This window comes from Eublepharis macularius, chromosome 5 (genome assembly GCF_028583425.1).
Source record: "Eublepharis macularius isolate TG4126 chromosome 5, MPM_Emac_v1.0, whole genome shotgun sequence".
In the NCBI taxonomy this organism is placed as follows: Eukaryota; Metazoa; Chordata; class Lepidosauria; order Squamata; family Eublepharidae; genus Eublepharis; species Eublepharis macularius.
Window position 1 is genome coordinate 98,080,755 of NC_072794.1, and position 13,653 is coordinate 98,094,407.

At 39.9% G+C, this 13,653-nt stretch overlaps 1 protein-coding gene across 1 annotated transcript in view; it reads left to right on the plus strand.

The window, feature by feature from the left end:
* Positions 1 to 7,748, plus strand: part of AKR1A1 (aldo-keto reductase family 1 member A1) — a 40,869-nt gene extending 33,121 nt beyond the window's left edge. The window contains exons 8-9 of the mRNA XM_054979814.1: positions 1,646 to 1,732; positions 5,515 to 7,748. Of these exons, the coding sequence (XP_054835789.1) occupies positions 1,646 to 1,732; positions 5,515 to 5,580 (153 nt within the window). The 3' untranslated portion in view covers positions 5,581 to 7,748. The remainder of the gene's footprint in view (positions 1 to 1,645; positions 1,733 to 5,514) is intronic.
* Positions 7,749 to 13,653: the final 5,905 nt, after the last annotated feature.

Below are 13,653 nucleotides of genomic sequence, written 5' to 3' on the forward strand. Positions count from 1 at the left end.
GAAAAATGGGAAAGCAAACTTGCCGAATATGTAGTATTGGCGAAATGAACAACCTATTTGAGAAACAGATCAATCACGAGATTCGAGGAGAGATGGAATGTGTATTATGCAAGCAGGAGACAAATTTAAAATGAGAAACAGTTCAAAAGATATACTTCAGTGCATTGCACTGAAGAAGCAAAATGAGAATAAGTTTTAAATGTAATGTTTAAATGTATAAGGAAGTAGATTTTAAGCATAAATATCTTTTTTCTTATTATGAGATATACAATACACTTGCCTTTTGTATTACCTATCAAAATATTTGTTAAGTTTATTAAACTTTGTTATTTGTTAAAAGTTATAGTGGGTATGTACAAGAGGCAAAATATTGAATATGTAGTAATGATTAAACCAATAATGTAGCGGCAAAACAGATTAGTTACAAATTTGAAACCTACAATGTTGAATATAAATGTACCCCAACACAAGTAAGTACCATTGTATTTTATATACAGTGTCTTAAAAAGTATACTGAAGGGGCTGTTGGGGAGAAATATTTTTTGTCTTATATACTTTGTTATATATAATTATTTCTGATCTATACAATTATGTTACACAATCCTCTTTTTTCCTTCCTGTATCCTCTATATACTATTTTTAAAATAAAAAATATTAAAAAGATAATAAAAAACAGCATTTGAAATACAAATAAAGCATATGAACTTCCAAACAGGGAGGAAGGCTAATAAGAATTAGTGAGGGAATGCCAGACAAAAAGTCTTCATCCACTGGTGGAAAATGATAGAGGGAGACAGACAAATCTGTCTGGGGAGAGAGTTCCAAAGTTTTAGCGCCATGACTAAGAAGACCCTTTCTCGTGTTATCACCTTTCTAGATTCAGATGGTGGGGTCATCTGAAGCAGGGCCTCTGAAGGTGACAGGAGTGATTGGGTAGATCCATATGGGAGTAGATGGTCCTTAGGATTATTATAAGGATAACATGGAGGAGGGAAGAACTATGCATACTGCCCTCTGCGGAGGAGGGATGGGATAAAAATATACTAAATGAATGAACCAATAACTACCTGAGAGAGCTGTAGGAATTTGGTGCATGTGTGGCACAATCCATGCTGAACCGAAAGAAATTGAATGGAAACCATCTTAGTATCTGCAAACAAACCAAGAGTTCCATGGTTTCCATATCAACAACAACTGTCCTCAGCGGAACTGTGTGGATGCTTTCCAGGACTCCACACCTGATTCAGGGCTCAGTTGTTCACCCCAGCCAGTGGTTTCTGTAGCTAGCTGTCTAGAAGCTGGGTGGTGGCAACCTTGCTTGTTAAAAGTTTCAGAACGGAAACTCTGTTAGTTTCTTGCTGTAAATCCTTGTTGGGGCTCTCAAAGAAATCAGGAATGTATTCTATATATACTGTGAATTTGACATACTATTATTGCTGTTTTTTTATAATGTTTTTACAATAAAATTGCTTATAACAATTTTCTATACAAGAAAACAACAAATTTTATACTATTGCTTATTTTGAACTGGGTTTATACCAGTGTGTCCCATGTGAGACAAATGCAGTGTAACAGTTGTTAGAAAGACAGGAAAGTGCTCATCTTAGTAAGAACAAATAATTAAAGCATCTTTCTTGGGTTTTAGGTGTTTGACTTCAGTCTGACAGCAGAAGAAATGAACTGTATTGGGACCCTGAATAAGAACTGGAGATACATAGTGCCAATGGTCACGGTAATGCTGTCTGTGCTGCTTTGTATTTTCATTCTCACCATATTTTATAAGCCTTCTTTGAATGTGTTTAGTATTCAGCCCCTTCAGTCAGACCCCAACTTCTTATGAGTTCCTCTCTTGGTAACTGGTATTCCATTAACTCTCTAAATAAGAACCACTCAAGCAGAATTCAAAATGACCCATTTTGTAACTGAAAACTATTTATGTGTCATGGTAATCTTTTGAGAGTGCTATTGGCTTACCCTTTGCTTTAATTTTAAAATAGATACCATATAAACTTGGTCAAAATCCCTGTGATAGCTTTTAACATGTCCATAAAAGCTGCTTCACATTGGATGTCGGTGGTATGGTTGCAGCTGAAAGCATTTCTGCGTGATTCTGGCCAGGACTGCAACAACTATGGGCAGCTTAGCAAACAGACAGGCCAGATTGTCTAGAAAATCTCCTTTACCAATAGTGCCTGGGGGCGGAGGAGGATCTTTCCATGCAATCAGGCTGATCTATGTAGTTGATGACGTTGAAATTTTGTGCCTTTGCGTGTAGGTCCAGAAGAGACTTTTTAGCTGTAGCCATAAAATCTGTATCACTTACGAAGTAGGCCTAAGAAAGTAAGGAGCATGGAGAAACATGTATTTCACCATATAACTAAGAAGAAATAATCCATTCTTCTTTGGAAGCTGTCTTGTAGGTGCTTGTATTGCTACTTTTAATTGTGTTTTTAATCATATGAAGGTGGGGTCTTAAAATGATATTGAAACAGAAGTAGTGTGATATAAAGCTTGACCAGTGTGGTCTCTTCCCCAGCCCTCCACCTGATAGACTTAACTTGAGTGGCTTATGAAATGAAATAAGTTCAGTACTATAAGGAAAATAGAAAAAGAGTAGTAACGTTTATTTATTCCCAGGGATAAGTAGGAAAAGGGGGTGACTGTCTTTGCCAGAGACTCCCTTAGACCAAGGTTTTCCTGGAAAGCTCCCTGGTAACTTGCTGCCTCCATTCAGGGACCTCCTGAAAATGTCTAGACTGACTCACGGGGAAGGTACCTGTAATGATTTTAAGTAAATGTGTGTGTTATGACCCTTTACTTTCTCTAGGGTAGATTTTGCATTTAATCTTACACCCTCTGGGTAGATTGCTGCCACCAGGAATATTATATTCCAAGATATTTTATTTAAATTTTCCCTTTGGTAACGTGCCTAAGTGTCAGGTTCCTTCGTGGTTCTATGTGGCCCTGAGGATAGGAATGGGATATAGCAATGACAGCTACTCTGGGATATAACAAAACAAAATAAACTTTTATTTTTCAAGAAGTGTATCGGTTTCATAAAAGTAGTTCTCTGTTCTTAAAGTTACTTCATTTAAACTCATTCACACAGATCTCTTCTAAGGCTTCACACACAGTTAGCCTCTTTCTCTGACTCAATATTTCTCTCACAGAAATGCTTAAAGCTCCTCAGGCAGCACACAGCTGGCCTCTCTTTCTCTCTGACTGAGTGTTCTTACACAAACATGCTCAGTTCAGGTTCCATACAGGTTATATTTCTCTCATAAACACTTCAACATACTCAGGCAGCACACAGCTAGCCTGCTTTCTTCTGACTGAAACTTTTGCTCTCCACTCTCAGTCTAAACTGCATTCACTCCGCCCACACTCTCAGTCATCAACCAATCATATCCCTCTCTTTCACCCCCACTCTTCACCTATCTCACACCAAGCATTTAAAGATACATGCACACACTTACTTGAAATCCTTACAGTGTGCATGTGTCTTTAAATGCTTGATGTGATACAGGTGAAGAGTGGGGGTGAAAGAGGGATGAGTGAGTGATATGATTGGTTGATGACTGAGTGTGGGTGGTCTCAGTTTTAGACTGAGAGTGGAAAAAGAACATTCAGTCAGGGAAAGAGAGGCTAGCTGTGTGCTGCCTGAGCAGGTTTAAGCATTTCTGTGAAAAATAGAGTCAGGAGAAAGCAGGCAAGCTGTGTGCAACCCGAGTAATTTTAAGCAGTTCTGAGAGAAATATTGAGTCAGGGAAAGAGAGGCTAGCTGTGTGCTGCCTGAGCATGTTTTAAGTGTTTCTGAGAGCAATATAACCTGTGTGGAAACCTGAACTGAGTATGTTTGTGAAAGGACATTCAGTCAGGGAAAAGCAGGCAAACTGTGTATGAAGCCTTAGAAAAGATCTGTGTGACTGAGTTTAAGAAAGTAACTTTAAGAATTGAGAACTACTCTTTGAAACCATCAAGTTTTAGAAATAACATGAAACTGATACGCTTAAAAAAAAAGTATACTTTGTTTTTGTTATATCCCGGAGTATCCGTCATTGCTTTATCCCATTCCTATCATCAGGGCCACATAGAACCACGAAGGAGCCTGATGCTTAGGCACATTTCTAAAAGGGAAATTTAAATAAAATATCTTGGAATATAATATTCCTGGTGGCATCAATCTACCCAGAGGGTGTGAGGGAAAGATTAAAGGCAAAATCTATCCAAGAGAAAGAAAGGGTCATAACAGTGCCCTTCCAGCACAGTACTAGAACAATAAGGAAATAACAGGATGTAAACCCTAGAGAATACTATATGGAAAACTGGATTCAGAAAAGAGGGTAGAAACTATTTACAGGTGTAACACAGACTTGCTGAGTTTGTTCAGTTATAAGATTCCAGCTGATAATCTAAGAGAGTAAAGAGCAGATGGCTGCCAAGTTTGTATTCTTGAGGTGATTATTGGCTTTCCTTCAGCCTCAGGATCTTCACAGTGTAAATGTGAGCTCTTCTCAGAAAACATAAATCTTTCTCAAGATTCCCTCAGAAATTGGGGCTTTGAGATAACTACAGTCCCTTCCTCAAACTAGCCTGCTTTATTATAAAAGACTAGCAAAAAAAGAGCACGAGAAAAAAAGTCCCGCCCAGGGGAGAGTAATAATAGTTGATAGTCAGAAAGACCAAAGAATCATATATAGAATTAAATCATACACTAACAATACAGTGTTCAATGTGTAAGCGACAAGCTTATTTCCTTTAACAGTGTATAATAATGTGTTATTTATAAAAGACAGCAATCACTGGTTTAGCCTATACACAAGGCAGACTTTGAGACAGGATCCCCCGCAGTCTCTCTTTCTCTGAAGGTTCAGACTCTCTCTGAACTGACAGTATAACAATTTTTTCTCTTAACCCCCCTCCCATCTTGTTCCTCCAGTTTTTCCAGGGATTCTGATTGGCTGCCAACTGCTCGGCTCCCACACCAACAGGAACTAAAGGGGGACTGGGTTTTGCAGAAAGGGGCAGGACCTTTGCCCATTCCTCACAAATCTGAACAAGTTACTTTTTAGAATCTTTCAAGTCCAGTTGCTCCTTAGAGACCAACTAGATTTCCAGGGTTTGAGCTTTTGAGACCCAGAAGCTCATACCCTGGAAATCTTAAAACTTAAAAATTTCCCTTTTATTTTTATACAATAAATATTATCAACAAATACCATCTTACAAAACACACAGTTCTGGACCAAATGTCGTAATCCTCATTGGTTTCCTGTTTGTATTCTCCCATTTGTCAGTGCTCTTTAAAATAAAATAAAAATGGAAAGATATGCTGCTTCAATAGCAATTGTCTCGCTACTGTAACAAACAAGGTACAGTAGCAATTGACGTTTAGTTTAGATTAAAAAAAGAACAATTTTGACACTGCTTGTATACAAATGACAGAGAAATCTAGTTGCTTTTATAACTTCAGCCATGATGGTACTTCCTTTTGACTGTCTCCTATCTCTTTCACAGGTGGATGGCAAACTGGTAGCAAGGGATGCTGGACACCCCCTCTATCCTTTCAATGAGCCCTTTTAATTCCTGCAATTTGTAAGACGGAAGATGAAACTCTGCACAATGTTTCTAGTGCCCCTATTTTTATTAGATTAAAAAAATCCTGATCAAATCCTTTTTTCTGTAGTTTTTTAAAACTTTTATTAAATGGCACAGATTTATTAAAGATGTAGGAAAATAATACATACATTTAAAATTCTATAATGTTAAACATTCTTTAAATTTTAAATAACTGTATGTACCATTTCTTTGTTTTAAAACTTGTGCCAAGATTGCCATGGAAATAATACCGGTGGAAGGAAAATGTCATGAAGTAGGTAAAGGTTCTAGAAGGTAAAATAGCACAAGTTTGCATCTCCTCTTTTTAAGCCAAAATTAGCAAAATGATGCTTGGGGTATGACAACAATATTAATTAGCTTGATCCTGAATATGTTCCAATGATAAATGCCAACTTGTATCAGATTACTTGAAGCAGAAGAATATGCTTAGTATTATTTCTGCTTTTAGTACTGGATGAAAATACTGTACTGGTAATCATTCTACTTCCTGACACTCAACCAATTCCACCAGCTTTATATGAACTTCAGGATAATCTAAAATACCTTCTTTCCTGTCTCTATTTATCACAACAACCTTCCCCATAACACCCTTAGCTACATACCTGTAAACTTAATTGCCTCACTGCTCTGAAGCGGAAGGGATATCAGTGTTGCTAAAAGAAAAAACAATCCCCCTCCTTTTTCCGAACTCTATTCCAGGAGTGCAGGACAATACACACTACAAAATTTTGATGGAAGTATCGCCTGGCATCCTGAATTACTCTTCTTGACTTATAAAGTACAAACATAGTTGTATATTTTAACATGTATTATTAGCAAAAAATTGCCGTTGTCTGGACTTTCTGGCATGTTTCTATAAAAGGATACTTCTGCTTCATTGTCAAAAGCCATTATATGTTGGGTAGAGTCAGAAATAATACCCTATGTTTACCAGTGTGTATAGATTATGTAATGTACTACTACTTGCATATTATCTGGTGAATGAGATAGCCTTGACTCTCCCCACTGTCAGACTGTGGCTTGCCAAAAGTTGCAACTTAGCCCACCTCTTGCAATAAGACAAAAGTCCATTGATTTCAAAAGGCTTTACTGAAGATTGTCAACAAATGGAGTACACATTCCAAGATACATTGATCTTAGCTGAACTGTAGAATTGTTATGAATGCCAAGCAAAGGAATAGGTACAGAGTATGCATTTTCCCTCAGGCCCCATCCTCCCCCTTAGTTCTCAAAACAGACGGCCTGAGGGTGAGAAAAGGAAAGTTTCTCAAGGGCGACAGGAAGGCGAAGGTATGCAGACGATAACAGTCTCTCTCCCTCTTCCAGGCTCCCAGCAGCAATCTCCCCACCTGCAAGAAGCACACTTGACACACTGACAAAGTTAAAATGGAGTCTCTTTGGCTTAAACACAATCAGAACCTGACGTACTGCCCTGTCTAAGATGCCCCTCCCCCAGGCTTATGAGGATATTGAGTGTGGAAAGCCTTCAGTAATCTGGGGGCACGAATATGGATGGCTTCCACCCATTCGTTATGGCCGGGTTCCAATTCCTTCCATCTGATGAAATGAGCTTGCTTTGAAAATAAATCCACTACTACTAGTATTCAAGTATGGCCCTTGGAGGGAGGAAGGTCTGTAATAAAGTCCATTGAAATAACTTCCCAAGGTCTGTTTGGGGTTTCAAGAGGCTGTAGTAGTCCTGGAGGCTTCCCTTTTCTAGTTTTGGCACTTTCACAGATTGGACAGGAAGCCACATATTGCGAAACGTCTTTCCTCAGACCTGGCCACCAAAATTTTCTTTGTATTAAATGAAGCGTCTTTAAGTAACCATAGAGGCCAGCAGTCGGAGCATCATGACAACGTTGTAGCACTTCTTTTCTCATGCTAGCCGGGACATAAAAGCGATCATTCCACAGCCATCCCCCCCTGCTCGGATTGAGACAGTTTTTGTTTGGGCACATCCCCCCCTTCCTTTTCCACCTCGCTTTTCAGAACCTGACACCCACAGCCTACCCCATAAAAATTCCCAAGTAGGATTTTCAGTCATGTATCTGTCTGATCAAGTGAGCTGCGGTCCATGAAAGCTCATATTGAAATGTTTAAATGAAATAAATGTTTTTAAGCTGCCACTAGGCTTTTGTTTTTGAAATCTGTCATTTTCTCTGAGGGGCTTTTCTGTTCTAGGCCCAGTCAGTACAGTGATGAGGCTTTGAGTATAAGAATTCGTTGGGATGATTTGAAATGCTACTTAGAGCCTTACCACATTCACTCAGCAAAACAAAAAACAACGACCCCTCAAGAAAGAAGTAGGCAGCAGATATGCCTGTTAGAGTACAAAGACAAACTAGTCCAAGTCTTTAGCTAGCATAGCAATAGCCTTCTAAATCTATACCACAATACGAACTCCCTATTTTTGACGCATTTATAAGCAGAAAGAAGTTTTCAGGAGATCCATAAACAGCCTGGAAATCAGCTTAACTAATTGAAGACTTCACTATCTTGTCAACTTTTATCTTTAGTAACTGGAAAGTCACTTACAGTTTGTTTCTGTTTAGTTTAAACCCTTTCTCACCAGGAAAGAGGTTATTTGAAGTGTTACTTCAATGCAGTGACAGACTCAGCACAAGATTCACATGCTTTCCTGCTGAATAATTACATTTCTGAAGGTTTCTGAGACTTTGATAACTTGCTTTCTCCTAGAGTAAGTTTCTCAAATATGTACTCTGTTATTCCCCCTCCTGGAGTACTCTAAATTTTTGAGGTTCCCAAACTACATAATGGCTTTCACTTCCACATCCAGATAATCAGACTCCAAGAAGATAGTTTTAGGTGGGTAGCCATGTTGTTCTGTAGTAGAACAGCAAGATTCGGTTCCAGTAGCATCGAAAGACCAACTCAATTTCCAGGGTATGAGCATTCAAAAGTCAGAACTCCCTTCATCGATTCCCAAGAAGTTATAAAGCTGTAGGGAAAAGACCTGAGATTGCTTGCACATCAATGAAATGTCATATGTTAATTACGTACTATAACTGAATAGGAATGGAAATAGTTTCCTCTGACAAGGCACCCTTAAGATCATTTGTCCAGTGGCAAGAGAGTACAATGATAGGGTGCAGTTACTAAATCCAGTAAGGTCTGATGAGTGGGGCAAAACTACATGTGGGAAAATTATAGTACATCTTCAAAATATTCTTATTTCACTACAACATTTACTATCATAAGGTGACCTCTCCGTACTCTCATTGCAATGTACATATGACAAATGCTTTACAGAATTTCCCCAGTCCAAGTGCATTGAAATAGATGGACTTGAACTGGAGTAACTCTGTATAGAGCTGTGTGGTGGTGGAGGCTGCCACCATGTGGAAGCATACTGACACATCATCATGGCAAGATAAGCACTTCCTACTTCTGTCCTCCCTCAGCGGGATCATGTAAACCCATTCAGCTTTTATTATTGCACTAGCTATTTTCTTTTAAGTTAATTTGTTCTTTTTGTAAAGATGCTCTCTGAAACAGTTTATCATACTTCTCTAGCCTTGCTCTGACTTTTTGCTAGGGCAATGCTAAAACCTAGTTATAAATACAAGTCATCTTTCAATACCATCATAAATTGTTTCTTTAGTCCATGCTTCTCCTATCCCTCTTTCACGGGGCTGGAGCTAGCACTCACTCTGAGAGTGTTTCATAGAATGGATGTTCAACTGTTGCATTCCAATATTAATCTAGATCACACGGGTGTGTGAATTGTGGCCTATTGGGTAAGGGCCTGTGTTTCTACTGGTTACAGTAATTCAGCAAGATAGAAGTTAGAATGGAAAAATAACAGCTTGGGAATATAACAGTCCTGAGCAACTGGGAGATCAATTGCTAATTTTAACAATTCTTGAGACACAAGTCCAAATACATTGTCATTGCTGTTATATTCATATGGGAGTCTCCTTTCTCTGTTGCTAGCTTAGTCAAGGCCCACCAAAGCCTGGTTCATTCTTTTTTCCCAACTGCAGAATACCTTGGAAAGTGTCCAAACTGTTTTGTCTGGCATCTTGTTCTGATTTCTGGATAGCTGTCAAAATTACAAACAAAGATGTCTTTCCAAACAAATGGCCATTTAGCTAAGTTACAAACAGTGAAAAACCCCAAACAAACACAGAATATGCTAGTGTGCACAGCCCTGCCACCAGCTGATGGAGAACTATTGATTAGGGTAATGAAGTCTTTAACATTTGCTGTTGAGGAAGAACTATGTCCCTATGGAAAGTCTAAAGATATCAACATCTTTCAGAACTCTATTAAATCTCCTTACCTCGTGGTCATTGAGCAAGTGACATATTAGCCTCTGCTGTTAACCTACCCTGTTAACTGGGAGGAATGAGCCTTAAGTGAAGAAAATGGTACTTCCTATCTTTTCTATTTGCTTGAATTTAGTGTGTTAAAGTGTTATGTACACATGGGTATAGAGCTATACCTATCAGCACACTAGACCATATTGCCAATGACTTCATTCCCTGATAAATTGATCAAAGTCTTCTTTCAAAACCTGAAAGTCCAAAAGTTCCTCGTAAACATAAGCTCTAACAATCATATATTTATTCTATTCTTCCTCCAAGGAAGAGCAGGATACATGGTTCTTCCCTTCATCTCATTTTAAGAACTCTGAGATAGGTTAGGCTGAAAGAGAATGACTAGCTTGAGGTTACTCAATGAATTTCATGACTAATTAAGATCTGGGTTGACAACAACATGGAGAAAAAATGTCTCTTTAATAAAGAATTAATATTTGAAAATGGCATTGAGGTAAATAAAACCACATTAAACTGCTATTAAAGTGATACAGCACTTTTCCTCTAGACAGTTGGCAACACTATCCCAAAGGCTAAATTGGAATAGCATGGTGGACAGTCACCATCAGTGTCTTGCTGGTCATCTTAACATGCTGCAAAATGACTCATCCTCTGCATATTGTGCTATTTTAGAAGCTTCTCAGGATGCTGCTTCTATTCATGTGAGAGTTCATATAGAAACTTGGCAATGTGCTCAAGGCCACATTATTTTGACATAGTAGAAGGACTTAAATATAAAAAACTCACATAAGTAGCTATATAGTGCTTTGCATTTCCACTCTTTCTGCTTCTCCACAGCCATTGTTCATCTTTTTTATTAACATCCATCCAAACTGTAACCTAATGATTTGCCGTACAGTAAGGAGAATTATTCAAGGAACCTGAGACTTAAAATGTCACCACCATCACCTGTTAACTCTGCAGTGTGCCAGCCTCACACATTTCATAAGCCAACCTGGCTTATAGCAGGGTGCTAAGTCTGTGGCACAAGAGCCATCTGTAAGTTATAAGCAGTTCAAAAGAGACATTTTCCCATTCCACTTCTTTATACTAGAACCAAAGAAGATTACAAAGAGGGTGGAAGAAAATGCTAAGCTTGACAAAAATGTGTACCGTAAAACACAGGACAAAGCTGGCATAAAGCTCAATATTTGGTTCATCGCAGCCTCACAACCAATCTGGAAGTTCTGCCATAACTTCAAGCTACAGGTCAAACTACAGATTTTACTGATTAGCCCTCATTCTGCCCTATATTAAAACTGAGTGGGAACATGGCTGTGATTGGCAGGAATATCCAATAGACATTGCCTTCATGCAGTTCAGGGTTGTGAGTTTATTCCCTGTATATTTTCCAAAGAACATATTGAGAAGGAAGTAGAGAATTTGTGTGCTCCACAGAGTAGCATATTTTACCCCATAGTCATTATTTGAAACAAACACATGAGGAACTCGAGCAGGGTTACCCACTGTGGTGCCCATGGTCACCATGGCACCACCCGTACTCCCTTTGGCACCTGCTGAGATTTTCAGAATGTGGGTGGGGCTTGGCTGTGCTCTTTCAAAAGAGAGGGTGGGTCAAGATTTGTAAGCATTTGGTCTTTCCTTAGTGATTAATTTCCCTCTTCAGGATTTCTTCTCAGGAGGTGTGAGATATTCTGTTTTGTTCCACCTCCTGAGGCAGCCATTTTGGTGGTGCTCACTACCCTCTTTCAAAATTTCAAAGGTGCATCATGCCCTAAAGGGCTGGGGATCCATGAACTAGGGTTTTCTAAAACAGTTCTGGAGGGCTGTTTGTAAGTTGTTCTCTTTTCAGTGTTGTGCTTGCTTCCCCAAGGCCATAATCCTATGCAAATTTATTGCTTGGTCTTATGTATAGTTAACTGTGCTAAGCTCTTTGACACAATGGTTATAGGTTATTAAACTTTGTATAGCATCAGGCTACATTTTGCAAGAATCATTGAGCAAGGTGGGATTTTCTTACAAAGATCAGGCTGCTCCAGAGAAAATGAAGTTGCTCTTGCTGTTTCAGTCTGCCATCAAAACACTGTGTGAGGTGGGTGAGGCTGAGAGAGCTCCTAGAAGCCTTGACTGACCCAAGGTCACCCAGCTGGCTTCAAGTGGAGGAGTAGGGAATCAAACCCAGTTCTCCAGATTAGAGTCCTGTGCTCTTAACCACTACACCAAACTGACTTATAGTGGCAGTGATTATAACTAGCAGGATGAGTGGACAGCGCTCCTGCCAGGGTGCTATGTTGCTGTGTAATCAGACACACCACATCCCGAACTTGACCAGAAATTGCTGCTAGGAGAGTTAGGCAGATTCTGTCAGTGTTAATGCACTAAATTCGTTGGAAGCCAGCCCCCATTTGCATTTGTGGTCTGTTTCTCTTCGGTGCTTGAGCGTGGTGGAACCCTAGAATCAGATGTACAGACATTAAAAAATCTATTTTGTTAATATATATAATAGAAATCTATTTTGTTAATAGAATTTTGGTTAAGAGTGCACTGCACTCTTAACCAAAATTCATTCACGAGGCAACTTGCAATAAAATTAATGAAAATGCAATCAGCAGCTGAAATACAGATTTTATAGTGAAAATATAGTGCGGCAAGCTAAAATTAATGAAAATGCAATCAGCAGCTGAAATACAGATTTTATAGTGAAAATATAGTGCGGCAAGTTACAGGAGTAGGATCTCATGGTACGGCAGATCGGGAAGTCATAGAGGTAACGAGAAGGTAAAAAATACGGATCACAGGAATCCTTGATTCTTTTGCGCAGTCTACCACAGAACTACACAGCCTAACACGAACTCCCACAGCACTACCCGCGTCCGTAGATTGATGTGATTTGTTTTGACCGCTTTCCATTACGCCCAAACCGTTCTTCATACTACATTTTCCAGCATGCCATAAAAAGAGAGTAGGTCGACGCTGCTCCAGCTCCCTGGACTACGTTTCCCTAAACGCCAATCACGCTGCAAAGAAAAGCTACATTTCCGGTCGCGTTGTGGCATATGAAGGGTTTCTATGGCATTCCTTGGAAGACCACAATACCCATAATGCTTTGAAGCACTTTGAGTCGCAAAAAGGTTTGCTTGGTGATCGGACGGCATGTTGGGAATTGCAGTTTCTTTTTCCAGAAGCGTGTGCCTCGCGCCGCTGGGGCGTGTCCTCAGGGGGCTATATAAGCATCTGGAGGGGCGGTGGGCTGCGTTTGTCTGCTGTTTGTTATCCATCTCTGGGGGTCTTGAAGTGAATCTTCGGGTGCAGGCGGAAGCCAAAGGTACGAGAGGGGCTGGGCTAAGAGTTTCTCTTTGGGAACTGGGTAGGAAAGAGTCGGGTGCTTGTTCACAGCGGTGCAGGGGTGGCACAGGTATGTTCTCATGAAGCGGCCGACAGTGTTTCATACTTAATGTGTTCTATTCACGTATCACCCTGTTCATTTTTACCGAGACCCTATGTCTCTCCTAGCCGCCCCCTCCTCTCCTCACAGTTTAGTACGTGCAGTCTTCTCACCGTGTGGGGGAGGGGGCGCCTTTTCTGAGCCTAGACGCCACGTGACCTGACTTGAGTTTGTGGGCCGCCATTTTTAGTGCCCAGCTCTCCGACGCGCGCTAGAAGAGAAAGGGGAGGGCGCCGAGATAGAAGGGGGCCGGCTTCATCACGTGACAGACTCTGAGCCTGTCAGATG